General features: G+C 33.1%; 1 protein-coding gene across 27 annotated transcripts in view; it reads right to left on the bottom strand.

Annotated features, from left to right (window-relative positions):
- The window catches only part of LOC110187078 (smoothelin-like protein 1), a 53,802-nt gene extending 43,687 nt beyond the window's left edge, over nucleotides 1–10,115 (bottom strand). For 20 of the 27 annotated variants that reach the window (XR_015272097.1, XR_015272091.1, XR_015272092.1 and 17 more), the window contains exons 1-3: nucleotides 9,989–10,115; nucleotides 9,091–9,786; nucleotides 4,673–4,740 (exon numbers count right to left, since the gene is read on the bottom strand). Coding sequence is in view for 17 of the 27 variants with exons in the window: in XM_086834708.1 (XP_086690834.1) it covers nucleotides 4,673–4,729 (57 nt within the window). In the remaining 10 variants the exon portion in view is untranslated. Of the gene's footprint in view, nucleotides 1–931; nucleotides 2,072–4,672; nucleotides 4,741–9,090; nucleotides 9,787–9,984 lie in introns of those variants that run through there. The other 7 variants (XM_086834646.1, XM_086834654.1, XM_086834684.1 and 4 more) reach the window with 4 other exon arrangements.
- Nucleotides 10,116–14,421: the final 4,306 nt, after the last annotated feature.

Here is a 14,421-nt window from a genome sequence, read left to right as displayed (position 1 = left end):
GATAGAGATACAACCACATAGATACAGATACAAGTAACAGGTGTTATTCGCTAATTGAAATAATTGCCTCAATGGCAACGTAATAATATTAACAGTAATATAAATAAATGGGTTAAAAGTAAATTTAAATGTAAATAAATAAAAAAAATACTGTTAGGTAATTATTTATTCATTATTTATATTTATGATTACTTTATTAAATATTTATTTAAAAATATTATGAACGAATGTTAAAAGATATGCAAGTAATATTATTTTTGGAACCAAAAAACTACCTTATAGGTTTGCTAAATCTTTAACATATTAAAAATTATTGTTAATATGTCTTTAATAGTTGTTTATTCAAAAATCTATAGTATTTTGTAGATTTATACTTCTTAAAACCTTGAGAGACAAATACAAATCCTTTCTAGATAATTTTATAAGTCTTTAAAAATCCTCAGAGCTTCTTGAATTTTGTTTTAAATATGCGAAACTTTAAAAATTTTATTATATACATTTTTACAAACCTAAAACATATGCTAAAAACTTTTTTCTTTACAAATTAAATACTTGACCCCATTCCCAGGCATTCGAAGAAAGCGTAACTATAATAACGGCAATTATTATCGCCGATATATTGATTTATGGGGGTGGGGCTGCCCTCAACATAGTCCCTATCTCAGCCTAATACCCTTTAATAATATATTTATAAACCTAATTCCCCTGTAAGAATCGATGACTGTATTTCAAGACGTTTCTACAGTTACTAACTGTTATGCAAAAGGTGACAGGAAAAAAAAGGTTAAACTGTGCGAAAGTGTGAAAGTTAATATGCGAAGAAGAGAGAGAAACACAAAAGAAAAAGGGGGAAGAATCTGAGATATGTAGCCTCGCAGATTCTTCTGCTTGGTGGATCTTTTTTTCATGTCGAAATGACAGAAGGAATTACCTCAGGTAAAGAAAAAGATTTTGTTTTCTTATTCTTTCTCTCGATTTTTTGCCGAATTCTTCTTGTTGGTGTAGTTGTTGTTGTTGTTGTTGATTGGAGTTGAAGTTGGAGTTATTTCTCCTTTGCTGCTTTTGTTGTTGTTGTTGAACCGGCAAGAAAAGGCACGTAAAGAAACACTTGATGGCAAAAAAAAAATAGGTGTGACTAATCCTTGTCCTCTTTCTACTTTTTTTTTATATTATTCGATTTTCGTTATTTTTAATAAATAAATAAATATTTGTAGCGCAAGAAAAAAAAATAAAGTTATTGTTGCTTTTGCTTAACGTTTTTTTTTTTCGTATATATTTTTTTCACCGAGCGTCGACACGTTGCAATCGATCGAGGCACCAAAATCAGACTGAAGTTTCCAATCAGAATCACAAAGCCGCCTAAAGTGGCTGCCAGCTTAGACGCCGGCAGCGACGCCAGCAGCGCAGCGAGCAGTGAAGCGGGCAGCGAGCCGAGATATGACCGAATACGAAAAAACGGCAAATAAACGAAGATGACGCGACCGGCGACACGGGGCACAGTGGTACGAAAAATACTAAATAGCAAGTCAAATATAATATAATTTTAACTTTAATTTTTAATTAAAATAATATTAAAATTTATAGGAAAATTTTTTGAATTAACCTGGCTAAATTTGTCATTAAAAAGTATCAATAAAATAAATTCAACTTCACAAAATAAGGTTACCATTTCTGAATAACATGAATTTTTACCTATTGTATCCTATAGATCTTGTATCTGCTATTAATATTTATCAATTCCAATAGAAAACATAAAATAGGTAATCAAAAAATGTTAAAGGGCTTCTAAACCACTTCCTGCCTTTCTGGACAAATGAATTATTTAACTTATTTCATTATTTATTTACTTAACCTGCGGACATGGCTCATCCGTCGCTGTGAATTGCATTGGAACGTGTTCGATTTTGGTTTTAAGGCTTTTGATAAATCACCCATCGAGGTGGGCGTCATTGTTGCAGTAATAGTTATTAACAATGTTAATAATAGACACCTATTTTCACTGAGACTATTTTTGGCCTAACCACTGCCCACCATTCTTTGTGGCTTAACAAAAAAAAAAAAAAAAAAAAAATTACTCATCGCTGGCGTTGGCGCAGACGTTGCGCAGACGCAGACTTGGTCGTGACCAGCGGACCGCCCGACCCACTGTAATGTCTGGTCCCGGTCTGTGGCATCCACTGTACGGTGGCCGCCACTTGCTGCATTTGGCCATTTGCCATACGCGGGTGTCTCCGACTTTAATTTTTTATTTATTTTATTTATTTATTTGCTGCCTTAGTCTCCCGTGTGTGCCAGTTCAACTTTGGCTCATTGATTTATTCCGCTGCCGATGGCTGGACCGACCCACGCGTTTCTTTTTGGCTGTCTGTCTGGCGGTATCGAATCAAATCGAATCGAATCGAATCGAATCGAATCAAGCAGAATCGGAGCAGCGGCAGTCTCAGGGCCAAGAGCCAGCCAACGCTCTCGTTTGATCCATTTGGTCAGGTTCTAGAGCCAACTAAGCCCAGGGATGTTAAATTTCATAAATAGCCAGCTTTAAATTGATTAAAATATTTAAGAAACTATAAATATATAAATAAATATTTTAGAAATATTTATTTATATATTTTATAAAGCTCCAAATACTCTAGCTTTGGGTCTGAATACTAAAAATGACAAAACCCAGATGCACATTCAAAACCATCTAAGATTTCGAATCTTTTCAAGCTCAATTAGATAAAAAAAATAAATTAATTAACTAAAAAAAATATAGTTAAATAGAAAATGTATGAATAAAAAAAAATAATAACCCCTAATTAATTATTTAAACATTTTCAAGCAATTATAGATATTTCTAATTATAATAACTTTTTAGTTCAGATAAGATAAGAAATTGTTTTGAAATTGCTTTCGGGAGATAAGATTCGCTTGTCTTTTAACCATCGGAAGTATATATTAAATTAAAAGTATTAATTTTTCTGATTAGGTAATGTTGTATATTTATAAACTTGAGATAAGAATAAACATTAAGCTAAGCTATAGAAAAAAATCGTAGTTTTAGTTAATGTTTATATTGTCTAACGTGAGAGGTTGTGCTTCAGCTTAGTATTATTTTCAGGTGTTCTTTATGGGAAATCTTGGTTTTTTAAATAAATAATAAACTGTTGAATAAAAAAAAAACTTTTTTTTTTAATGTTAGCTTTATTTTTTTAGTTTTTTATGTTTATTTTTAAGCTTAGCTTAGCATCCCTGCCTAACAGGCTATGTATGGCGTCATCGCCAGTGGCCGGAGAGTCAAAAGGAGATAAGATGTAGACAGAAGAAAGATGCTGGAGAAAGGAGAAGGAGCAGCAAAGGAGAACAGCAGAGAGGAAGGAGAGAGAGAGAGAGAGAGAGAGAGAGAGAGAGAGAGAGAGAGAGAGAGAGCAGGAGATGAAGGAGGCCAGCAGCGGTCAGCGGAGCTCAGAGGCCAAAAGCTGAAATTGATTCATGGCCAATGAGTCATCGTTGGCTTTATCAGTCGAACGGTCGCTGCCGCAGCATCCCAATTTGTCGATGCTGCTGCTATCCCCTGTCCCTGTCTCTCCTTTATCTCCTGTCTCTTTCTGTAGCCAAAGCAGCGACGCAACTGCGTGGGTCGAAGATCGTCTGCTTTTGCTGCTTCATCTTTCGTCTGTTACTCTAACAGAAGGTATTTAACATTATAGATAAATTAAAAAAAAATACCTTAAATTCATAATTATTTTAAAGCTTTAAATTGAAAGCTGTATAATTTTTTAATGGTTTTTGGGAATTCTTTTTGAAGAAATTATATTACAAATCATTGCTGATTTAAAATTCCTTCAAAAAATGTATGTGGAAAAAATTCAAATCAAATTTTTGAGGATATTCTTCTCTTCATATATAATTTTAAATAATTACAGGGTATTCCCCTATTCGATAATTAAACATCTGCCTTACTGTTATTCTTCATTAATGCAGTTAGATAGATCATTTTCTTTTTCTGTTGTTTTTTTCTTTCGTTTTTTTATTTTTTGGCTCGACATCGTCATCGTCATCGTTTTTCCATTGATTTTTCTAACGACTTTTTAACGATTATTGCAAATGTCTGAGCCAAGTCAGCGACTAGCGGCCCACGCGTTAGCCGGGTACAGTAAGGCAACCCCATAAATGACCCAATTTGGTCAGGTTGAACTGGGTGACTGACTGACTGACTGACTAACCAATGGATATATGTATGGACATCCCCTCTGGCCAGTTCTCGGACCAAGTTCCAGGGCTTTAAAGGCAATTCCACTGGCCAATTGGGCTTTGTAAAAAGGGGACAAGACAAGTCCATCAAGGAGTCAATGAACTGACACAACAGATATGTTATCCATAATTTATGTCAGAAATAATAATTATTTTAAATGAAATACTAAGTACTTAGTTTTAAGTGCTCGTAAGATTTATTTTAATTATTGAAAAAAAATGCCACATATTTTTAAACAATTTATAAGCTATTTAAAAGTCTGTCAAGATTTGTCTAAGTAACATTTTTTTTGTCACACTTTTTAAACTAAATTTCAAATGATTTCAAACCAAATATATAATAAAAATATTTTATAAGATATTTTGAAATATTTCCCACAATTTCTTATATATAAAATAAATATATATATGTATAATAAATTTAAACTTGCAAACTTACCATTTTCCTCAACAATTCCTCATTCTGAATTTCACCCAAATCGCATTCCACTTCCATGGCAAAAGATACTGAAAAATATAGAGAATAAAAATTATTAGTTTTTCAAAATATTACCAATCAGATAATGAAAGTTTTAGGTTTTTTTAACGATGATGCAACTAATTTTCGTTGCACATTATTCCCATGCTGATTTATTTGATAATGTGTCGCTGGTGTTGAGTAATATATGTATATATAGCTGTCTGCCATCGATCATGATCAGTGTTATGGGCACTGCGAACGAGGCGAGCCAGAATCGGCTAGAGGCTATAGAGACTATAGAGTCTGGTTCGGGCCAGAATCGGTAAGAATCGGCCAGCGAGTTGTGACATTTCCCCCGTAAATGGTTACAATCGAACATGGAGTGTGTGAGTTGCATGTACTGTAAATAAAAACTTGCATAAAGTGCAACAATACTAATTTACACTTAAAACAAATAGAACTTCTTTTTATAAGGAATGATTTTAATGAAAAATCTGACAAGGTTCTTGACATTCCTTGATCTTTTTTTACACCCTTGCAGACCATTATTATTTTTATCAAAAGCTTGTAATGCTGGAAGGAGTCATTTCCGACCCTATAAATCATACATATCCTTGATCAGCATCAAAAGCCGAGACGATCTAGCTATGTTTCATAAAAATTAAATTTTTAAAAAATTTTGAAAATTTTTTAAGGGGTTTCATCGTTAAAATTGGGAAAAAATTTATAAAAAATTTTAATTTTTGAAAATTCTAAACTAAGTATGCAGATTTATTAACGTTACAAAAACTAACATGAAACAACTTTCCGAACCTTAATTAATGAATTTTTGACTTAGTTATGAGATTTTTAAACTTTTATTTGTCGAAAAAATTGCATACAAAAATGTATATAAATATCAGTTAAAAAATGGTAATAGAATTTTAGTCAGAAGTTTAAAACGCTGTGAAGGAGTCATTTCCGACCCTATAAGTCATATATATTCTTGATCAGCATCAAAAGCCGAGACGATCTAGCTATGTTTCATAAAAATTAAATTTTTTAAAAATTTTAAAAATTTTTTAAGGGGTTTCATCGTTAAAATTGGGAAAAAAAATATAAAAAATTTTAATTTTTTAAAATTATAAACTGAGTATGCAGATTTATTAACGTAACAAAAACTAACATGGAACAGCTTTCCGAACTTAAATTAATGAATTTTTGACTTAGTTATGAGATTTTTAAACTTTGATTTGTCGAAAAAATTGCATATAAAAAAGTATATAAATATCTGTTAAAAAATGGTAATAGAATTTTAGTCAGAAGTTTAAAACGCTGTGAAGGAGTCATTTCCGACCCTATAAATCATATATATTCTTAATCAGCATCAAAAGCCGAGTCGATCTAGCTATGTTACACAAAAATTAAATTTTTTAAAAATTTTGAAAATTTTTTAAGGGGTTTCATCGTTAAAATTGCGAAAAAATTTATAAAAAATTTTAATTTTTGAAAATTCTAAACTAAGTATGCAGATTTATTAGGGTAATAAAAACTAACATGGAACAGCTTTCCAAACTAAAATTAATGAATTTTTGGCTTAGTTATAAGATTTTTAAACTTTGATTTGTCGAAAAAATTGCATATAAAAAAATTGTTAATATCGGTACAAAAATGGTAATGGGCCTTCAGTCAGAAGCTTAAAAGAAAGCGAAGGAGTCATTTCCGACCCTATAAATCATATATATTCTTGATCAGCATCAACAGGAGAATCTTTCTAGCTATTTTTTGGAAAAAAATTTTTTTTCCAAAGAAAATTTTTTTAACATTGACAAAAATTTTGAATTTTTTAACATTTCAAATTGAGTATGCAGATTTATTAAGATATCAAAAACTAACATGGGAAAGCTTTCCGAATTAAAATTAATGCATTGTTGGCTTAGTTATGAGTTTCTAAAATTTTGAATTTTCGAAAATATTTTCTTATAAAAATCTCGATATATATTGATTCAAAAAATGTGTATGTAAATATTTATTATATAAAGAAAAATATAAATATAAAATTAATAAATGTATAATATTTAATAACAAATAATTATTAAATTTAAATTTCTATCATCCTTCTATTTTTCTTTTTTTTTTATGTATTTTTTAGCATACTATTGAAATGCATTTTGGGTGATTTTGAGTCCCCAAAGGAGTTTCCTTTCCTAAAAATTATATTCTAACTCTTCCAAGAATTTTTTAACACTATTTTTATTTTGTTAATATTTTTGTTTTGAACAGTGCACCTGTTGTTGCTGCTCATTGAGCTGGCTTCGCTTTTGGTTAACATCAACGGACTGGGGCTCGGTCAATTGGCAATAAATCTGGCGAATCCGTTGGAGGTGAGGCCGGTAAGGCCGGTGAGCAGCCGCCCGGCCAAAAGCCAAACAAGTTCAAAACCACAATTGGGCAAACACAATCACGCTGGCAAGCCGAGCAGCAATTGAACTTGAAGCCAAGTTAACAACAACCAGCATCAGCAGCAGCAGCCTCTCCTGGCCAGGCGATGAGTGTCTGAATGGATTTGCATCCAACCTTATGATTTCCACAGCTCAATAGCTATAACTTAATTCAATAAAAATAAATATTCCTTATAAATTTCGCTATAAAGACACCTACATACATGTTTTCCTGTTTTCGTGCTCAATGAACTAATTGAAATGACAGCAATTCGTTTTAATAAATTCCCCCCAAAAATGGTTTGCACTCCCACTAATATATACAGATATCATAATTCCCTTAATCCGGATAACAATTTGCCAGACAATATCTAATATAAATCAAAACCTTTACGGAACATCCATTTAACGCATTTATGGCACATCCATCAAATAAAAATTAAATAAAGACGTACGCTTTATGCTTTTATACATCGTATATAGTATGCTATACCCTATATAAATCGTGTGGGCTGGCGTGTGGCCAATGCCCTAAGAATGCCGCCATGGATGACCGAAAACGGTCAATGAAACCGTCACATTTCGCTGTTGGCCAATTAAAAACCGTTTTATTACCGAAAATCACTCGGTTTTGGTCAGTCAAGATTTATGGATGAACATCAAAATAAGCATAAGATCTAAATGGATTTTAGAGTTATCTATAAAATATGTAAGCTTGATTTTAAGTTGGGTATTTTATTTTTTTAATTACTATAAGCAGTAAGTAACTATGATCAGTAAGTAACTATGATCATTAAGTATTAATGAACAATAAGTAACTTTGATCAGTAAGTAACTCTGAACAGCAAGTATCAATGACTAGTAAGTAACTATGATCAATAAGTATCTATGACTAGTAAGTATGTATGATCAGTTACTAACTTTGAACACTAAAAAACAATGACTTGCAACTTATTAAACACAACACATATCTGAGACGTGGCCGGCAGCAGGCACTTCGTTCCGGGGAGGGGAGAACCAGTTGGGAATCATATGTACCCATGTGCGAGATTTGTTTTGGAACAAAGATCAAGCTATTTGAATAAAACTATTGAGTTATTCTTATAAATAATTTTACTAGAATTTGAGTCGGAGCATGGGGAATCGGTGGACTATATATATACATATATATAGCTGCCATAGGAACGATAGGAAAATTTTAAGAAAAAAAATTATAACTTTTCCAGTTTCATTTTCATTTCATTTTCATCAAATTTGATATGTAGCCAATATATACCAATATAGAATTTTGTGTAAAACTTTATCAAAATCGGACCACTATATCATATAGCTGCCATACAAACGATCGTTAAAAATAGAGGAAAATGCAAAACGGCAGGCTTTACTTTAATGTTTTTTTAAGATATATAATTTATATATATATAATTTATATAGTATTAATTTCTAGTGATCGGATTACAATCTGCAAGGGTATAAAAAATTCGACGTGCCGAAGTTACCTTCCTTTCTTGTTTTAAATATATTTATTGATTCAAACTAACGCTTTTGGCGCCAACTAGCAGGAAAACCGCAAAAATCACCGCAAAACTGTTAGAATTCCCAACTAACATTGTAGTTAGCAAACCTCCATGCTTCTCGCTCTAATGCTCACCCCCTCTCTCTCTCTTTCCCTATTTGGCTCTCGAGCTAGTATTCAGTGGCGTGGTCAGGGAAAAGAGTTTTATATAAAGTTATATTATTATTTTAATTTTTGAAAAACTTTCTAGATAGTATTTTACTAGACAACTGCAATTCTAAGGAAGTCACTCTTGGTCAAGTTAGTAATATTAATATAAATTTTTTAAAAATTAATACAATAAGATAATAATAAAATCGATTAGTTGGGAATTATAACAATACTAAAAGCATAAAAAAATAAAATAAAGTCCCCCTCTGCAAAAGAAAATCCCCTCCTCTACGCCCATGTACTGTACTCACCTGCTGCTGCGACTGCGACTGCTAGATGATTTTTTTTCTGCTTCTTATCAGAGACGTCGCCTTCGGGGGGGCTTTCGTAACTCGAGACGGAGATGATCGCAGAGACAACGGCACAAGTTGGCAAGTTGGCAAATATTTGAGCACTTTATATAGTTTTTTTTTCTGTTTTTATTGTTTATTGTTGTTTATAATTTTACGGAAAGATCAAGTTGCGGCTGCCGCGGCGCTTCTGCATAAAGTCACTTGTCACTTTTTTTTTTCCACTGACTTGAGCGGGGTTTTAAACGCGTTTCGGATTGATTTGCGGTCTGCGGCCAATTGTTATAATTATTATTGTTATTAAATGTTCACAAAAAAAAAGAAAACTATTTTTTTAACACAAATTTTGTTCCATCAAAATTTTGAAAAAATGTATATTGCACTTTAACACAAAAAAAAAAAAAAATAAAGACAAGAAACAAATATAAATTTGTTGTTTGGTTTTGGGGAACGAATGCGGATACGGATACGGATATGGTTATGGATATGGATGCAGCTGATGCGGTTGGCACGAGTGGAGGCTCTGGACTGATTGCAGGTTGCCGTTGCTGCCGCATTTAGTTCCCTCGAAGCTGGGGCCCCGGCTTGCTCTCCCTCCATCTCTTTCTCTCTCTGTTGGAGTTGCCACCGCCGCAGCAGCAGCGCTCTTTTACACTGCTAGAAAAATTTATAAGAAATAGAGATAATGATTAATAGAAGATGGGGTTAATAAATCAAATAAAAAAGTTTATAGAGGTGTGCTCTGTGATACAAAAAAAGTCTGTAATATTTTGGGGATTTGTTTAATTAATGTGCAGTAATTAATTAATTTAAATCAGTGGCAAATATAACACTAAAACAAGAAAGAAAACTTACTTACCAAACTTTATATACCCTCTTGCAGTTTTGTAGTTGAATTATAGGGCCGTCTTGAATATCGAACACTTGCACTATCACTTACACTAGAGATGTTAACAGTAGGAAGGCCGCGAACAAAATGAGGCCAGGGCCACAGCAGTGACTGTATTTATACTCTCCGGGTGAAGAGAACAACAGAGAAGAACGAGAGCGAGAGCGAGAGCGTGAGCGAGAGCTCGAGCAAGAGCTGCGTCGAATAAGAGTGGCGGCGAGAAAGAGTGGCGGCGAGAAAGAGTGGCGGCGAGGAAGAGTGGCGGCGAGGAAGAGTGGCGGCGAGAAAGAGTGGCGGCGAGAAAGAGTGGCGGAAAGAAAGAGTGGCGGCGAGAAAGAGCGGCGGAGAGAAAGAGTGGCGGCGAGAAAGAGTGGCGGCGAGAAAGAGCGGCAGAGAAAAAGAGCGGCAGAGTGAAAGATGTATCCTCTAGAGCCACACAGAGACATAAAGAGACATACCGAAACAGATGGAATTCTAAAGAGAGAACGAGAGACAGAGAGGGCAAGTGAAATAAGTAGAACTCTCTTTTTATTTCTAGAGTTAGATATATGAAGAGAGGCAGAGAAACAGAGAAAGTTATTCACTGCCATTATTATTACACAAATCGAACATACCTTTTCTTTCAGTGTATATGTATATATGTACATGTGTCTCTGCCAACGCCTTTACCTCAGCTGATCCTGAAAGATAAGGAAAGTGAGAGCCACTGGCTGAGAGAGAAGAGTGTCGCTCCAGAACCCGATAATCCCTGCATGACTAATGATACTTTTGATACTCAGAAAAGAAATAAATAAATAAAAAAAACAAACCCAAAAGAACCCGAGTCAAAGGCCTGCCAAACCCTTTGCATATTTTTCTTATGACACTTCGCAAGTCGCGTGTTAATATATATAAAATTCTTAATACATTCCGAAAATTCCCAATTATTTTACAGAAATTTAATTTAATCTATCACAGCTATGGTATAGCTAATTGTCTGCCAAAAATAATCACAGTTGTTATAATAATAATATAAAATTTTAGATTGCTAGATACATTATAAATAAATTAAGTTTAGAATTTATTCATTTTACTTTTCTAACTCTAAAGCTTTAATTTAGATTCTAAAATAAGCTTTAAATATATTCAAGCAAAAACAAAAAAGAAAGTAACAATGCTACAACTAAATAAATATAACCAAAAATCTTATAAGATTTCTTCATAAATATTTTTGGATTAGTTTGGGGTGACAAGTTCTAACTGAAAGCTGGAGATAGAGGAGATGGCCTTATCGCCCAGTTTTTTTTTTTTTTTTTTTATCGCAATATCAAAAAATGGCTGGGACGAGGCTGAGGCCGAAAAAATAAACAACTCGAGCTGCCAACAGGGTCAGTGGTTGTTTTTTTCTTTTTGGCCAAAACCACCTTATTAGCGAACATCATCGCAACGCACTATGCATTACTCTTGCCCCCTCTTCACTCTCTCCCTCTCTATCTCTCACTTTTTACGCACACACCACAGGCCAGTGAGTGTGCGTGTGTTGAATGCCAACGAGCATCAGCGATCAGTGATTTTTGTAATGGCATTAAAATTACATGAAATGCTGTTTAAATTCTAGGAAAACATTTTATTTATGCAAGTGGACCAAGGATATCAGCAGCATCCAGAAAAGCATAAAAAATGAAATCAATGTATATAAAAATATATAAAAAATATATCAAATACATAAAATATATTTAAAGATAGTTATATGTATAGAAAAAAGTTCTTGTAAAATAATTATATGCCATCAAAAATAGCTTTGGATTTAAGGTCTTCTTTAAAATGCTCCAAAAATTTTCCTAATAGAGCAAATTACCAAAAGATACACCAAGTTTGCTTTAAAAAAATATTTTTAGGCCTATTTTTAGACCCTTTTCCAAGTAATTCAAAATATCTATGCATTTCTTTGACCACCTTGTATAATAAAATTAATAATTTTAAAATAACTTCAATTAAACACTAAGTTGATAGTATAAATACAACTTGTAAACATTTAATGATGTAATTAAGCGGATTTCTTCAAGGATTTAAAAACTCCAGTATGTTATATAGCAGCCATGAAGGATATTTGGTATAATATTTATAAAATTTTAAACAAATTCAATATTTTCAAGGTAATTTAAAGACTTTTGGCATATAGAATCTAAAATAAATCAGTCTAATAACCCTCTAATGATCGAAGGCGGCAACAGCTGGCAGAGCCAAGGCCCTTGGAGTTGCCAAGTGAAAGCCAATGGCATTAACCAGTCCCAGTTCCAGTCCCAGTCCAAGTCCATGCCAAGATGTCCCCTTTTGGACACTGTCCTTGTCCGCGCCTGTCTGACGTCAGGGTACGTAGGCAGCTGAAGAGGCGACGACGACCATGCACACGTCTCTGCAACATGTTGCCGCCGCCACTGTTGCTGCCTCTGCTGTGCCTTAAATGGTCGGGGCAACTTTACCAAACATCACGCACAATGCATCTTATATATTTTATTTTTTTTTATTAATTTATTTTAAGTGATTCACTGAAATCGAAAACTGCAAAACTGCAAAACTGCAAACGAAATCGAACCTTGGCAGTCCCAAAATTGTCAACACTGATTGATTTGAATTGCACTGCAGAAAAAAACACATAAAAAGTGAACGAAAACAAAGCAGCCAATTTTTAATTGGAATTTCACCTTATCCTAACCTAATTTAAACATTTAATTACTTTGCAATGCGGTGTAATATGCATTAAATTAAATGTAGGAAACGAAAACACAAGGAGCATGTACTTGAGCAGGAAAAATGTAGCTAGGCAAAAGTACCTATGCAAATGTTGCAAGGGTATAGGGTATAGGTGCTGCTGCAACATGTCGAACAAAGCTTGGTAGGAGAAAATGTAGCTAGGCAAATGTACCTATGCAAATGTAACTATTTAAATGTTTCCATGAACATTATGACTAGAAACTTCTATTTGCGCTGCTGCAACTTATTGAACTTTGCTTATTTTTATATGTAAATTTTTCCCAACAAATCAAAGTTTAAAAATCTTATAACTACGCCAAAAATGTATAAATTTTAATTCGGAAAGCTGATCTATTTTAGTTTTAATAGGTTAATAAATCTGCATACTCAATTTGAAATGTAAAATAAATAAAAATTTTTTGTCAATATCGTAGGATAAATGATTTTTATAAAATAATATTTTATTTAAAATAATATATATCAAATTTGATAAAAATCTGTTGAAAACTGGAAAAGTTATATTTTTTTTTTTAATTTTTCTATTGTTCCTATGCCAGATATATATATTTATGTATATAGTCCACCGATTCCCCATGATCCGATTTATATACTAGTAAAATTATATAGAAGAATAACTCCATAGTTTCATTGAAATAGCTTGATCTTTGTTCCAAAACAAGTCTCGCACATGGGTACATATGATTCCCAACTGGTTCTCACCGCCCCGGAACGAAGTGCCTGCTGCCGGCCACGTCTCAGATATGTGTTGTGTTAAAAAAGTTGCAAGTCATTGTTTACTAGTGATTAAAGTTAGTTACTGATCATACATACGTACTAGTCATAGATACTTATTGATCATAGTTACTTGCTAGTCATAGATAATTACTGATTGGAGTTACTTACTGCTCATAGTTGCTTAATGTTCATTGATACTTATGCTCATAGTTAATTGCTGATCATATTTATTTTTTTTCTTAAAGTTTTCCTATTGTTCCTATAGCGCTATATATATTTTTTTATATATAGTCCACCGATTCCCCATGATCCGATTTATATACTAGTAAAATTATAAAGAAGAATAACTCCATAGTTTCATTGAAATAGCTTGATCTTTGTTCTAAAACAAGTCTCGCACATGGGTGCATATGATTCCCAACTGGTTCTCACCTCCCCGGAACGAAGTGCCTGCTGCCGGCCACGTCTCAGATATGTGTTGTGTTAAAAAAGTTGCAAGTCATTGTTTACTAGTGATTAAAGTTAGTTACTGATCATACATACTAACTAGTCATAGATACTTATTGATCATAGTTACTTACTAGTCATAGATAATTACTGATTGGAGTTACTTACTGCTCATAGTTGCTTAATGTTCATTGATACTTATGCTCATAGTTAATTGCTGATCATATTTATTTTTTTTCTTAAAGTTTTCCTATTGTTCCTATAGCGCTATATATATTTTTTTATATATAGTCCACCGATTCCCCATGATCCGATTTATATACTAGTAAAATTATATAGGAAAATAACTCCATAGTTTCATTGTAATAGCTCCAAAACAAATCTCGCATATGGGTACATATGATTCCCAACTGGTTCTCACCTCCCCGGAACGAAGTGCCTGCTGCCGGCCACGTCTCAGATATGTGTTGTGTTAAAAAAGTTGCAAG

Source organism: Drosophila serrata, unplaced genomic scaffold, assembly GCF_035046125.1.
Source record: "Drosophila serrata isolate PLE 108 unplaced genomic scaffold, ASM3504612v1 contig_36, whole genome shotgun sequence".
NCBI classification, from domain to species: Eukaryota; Metazoa; Arthropoda; class Insecta; order Diptera; family Drosophilidae; genus Drosophila; species Drosophila serrata.
This window is presented reverse-complemented; position numbering and strand designations above follow the sequence as displayed.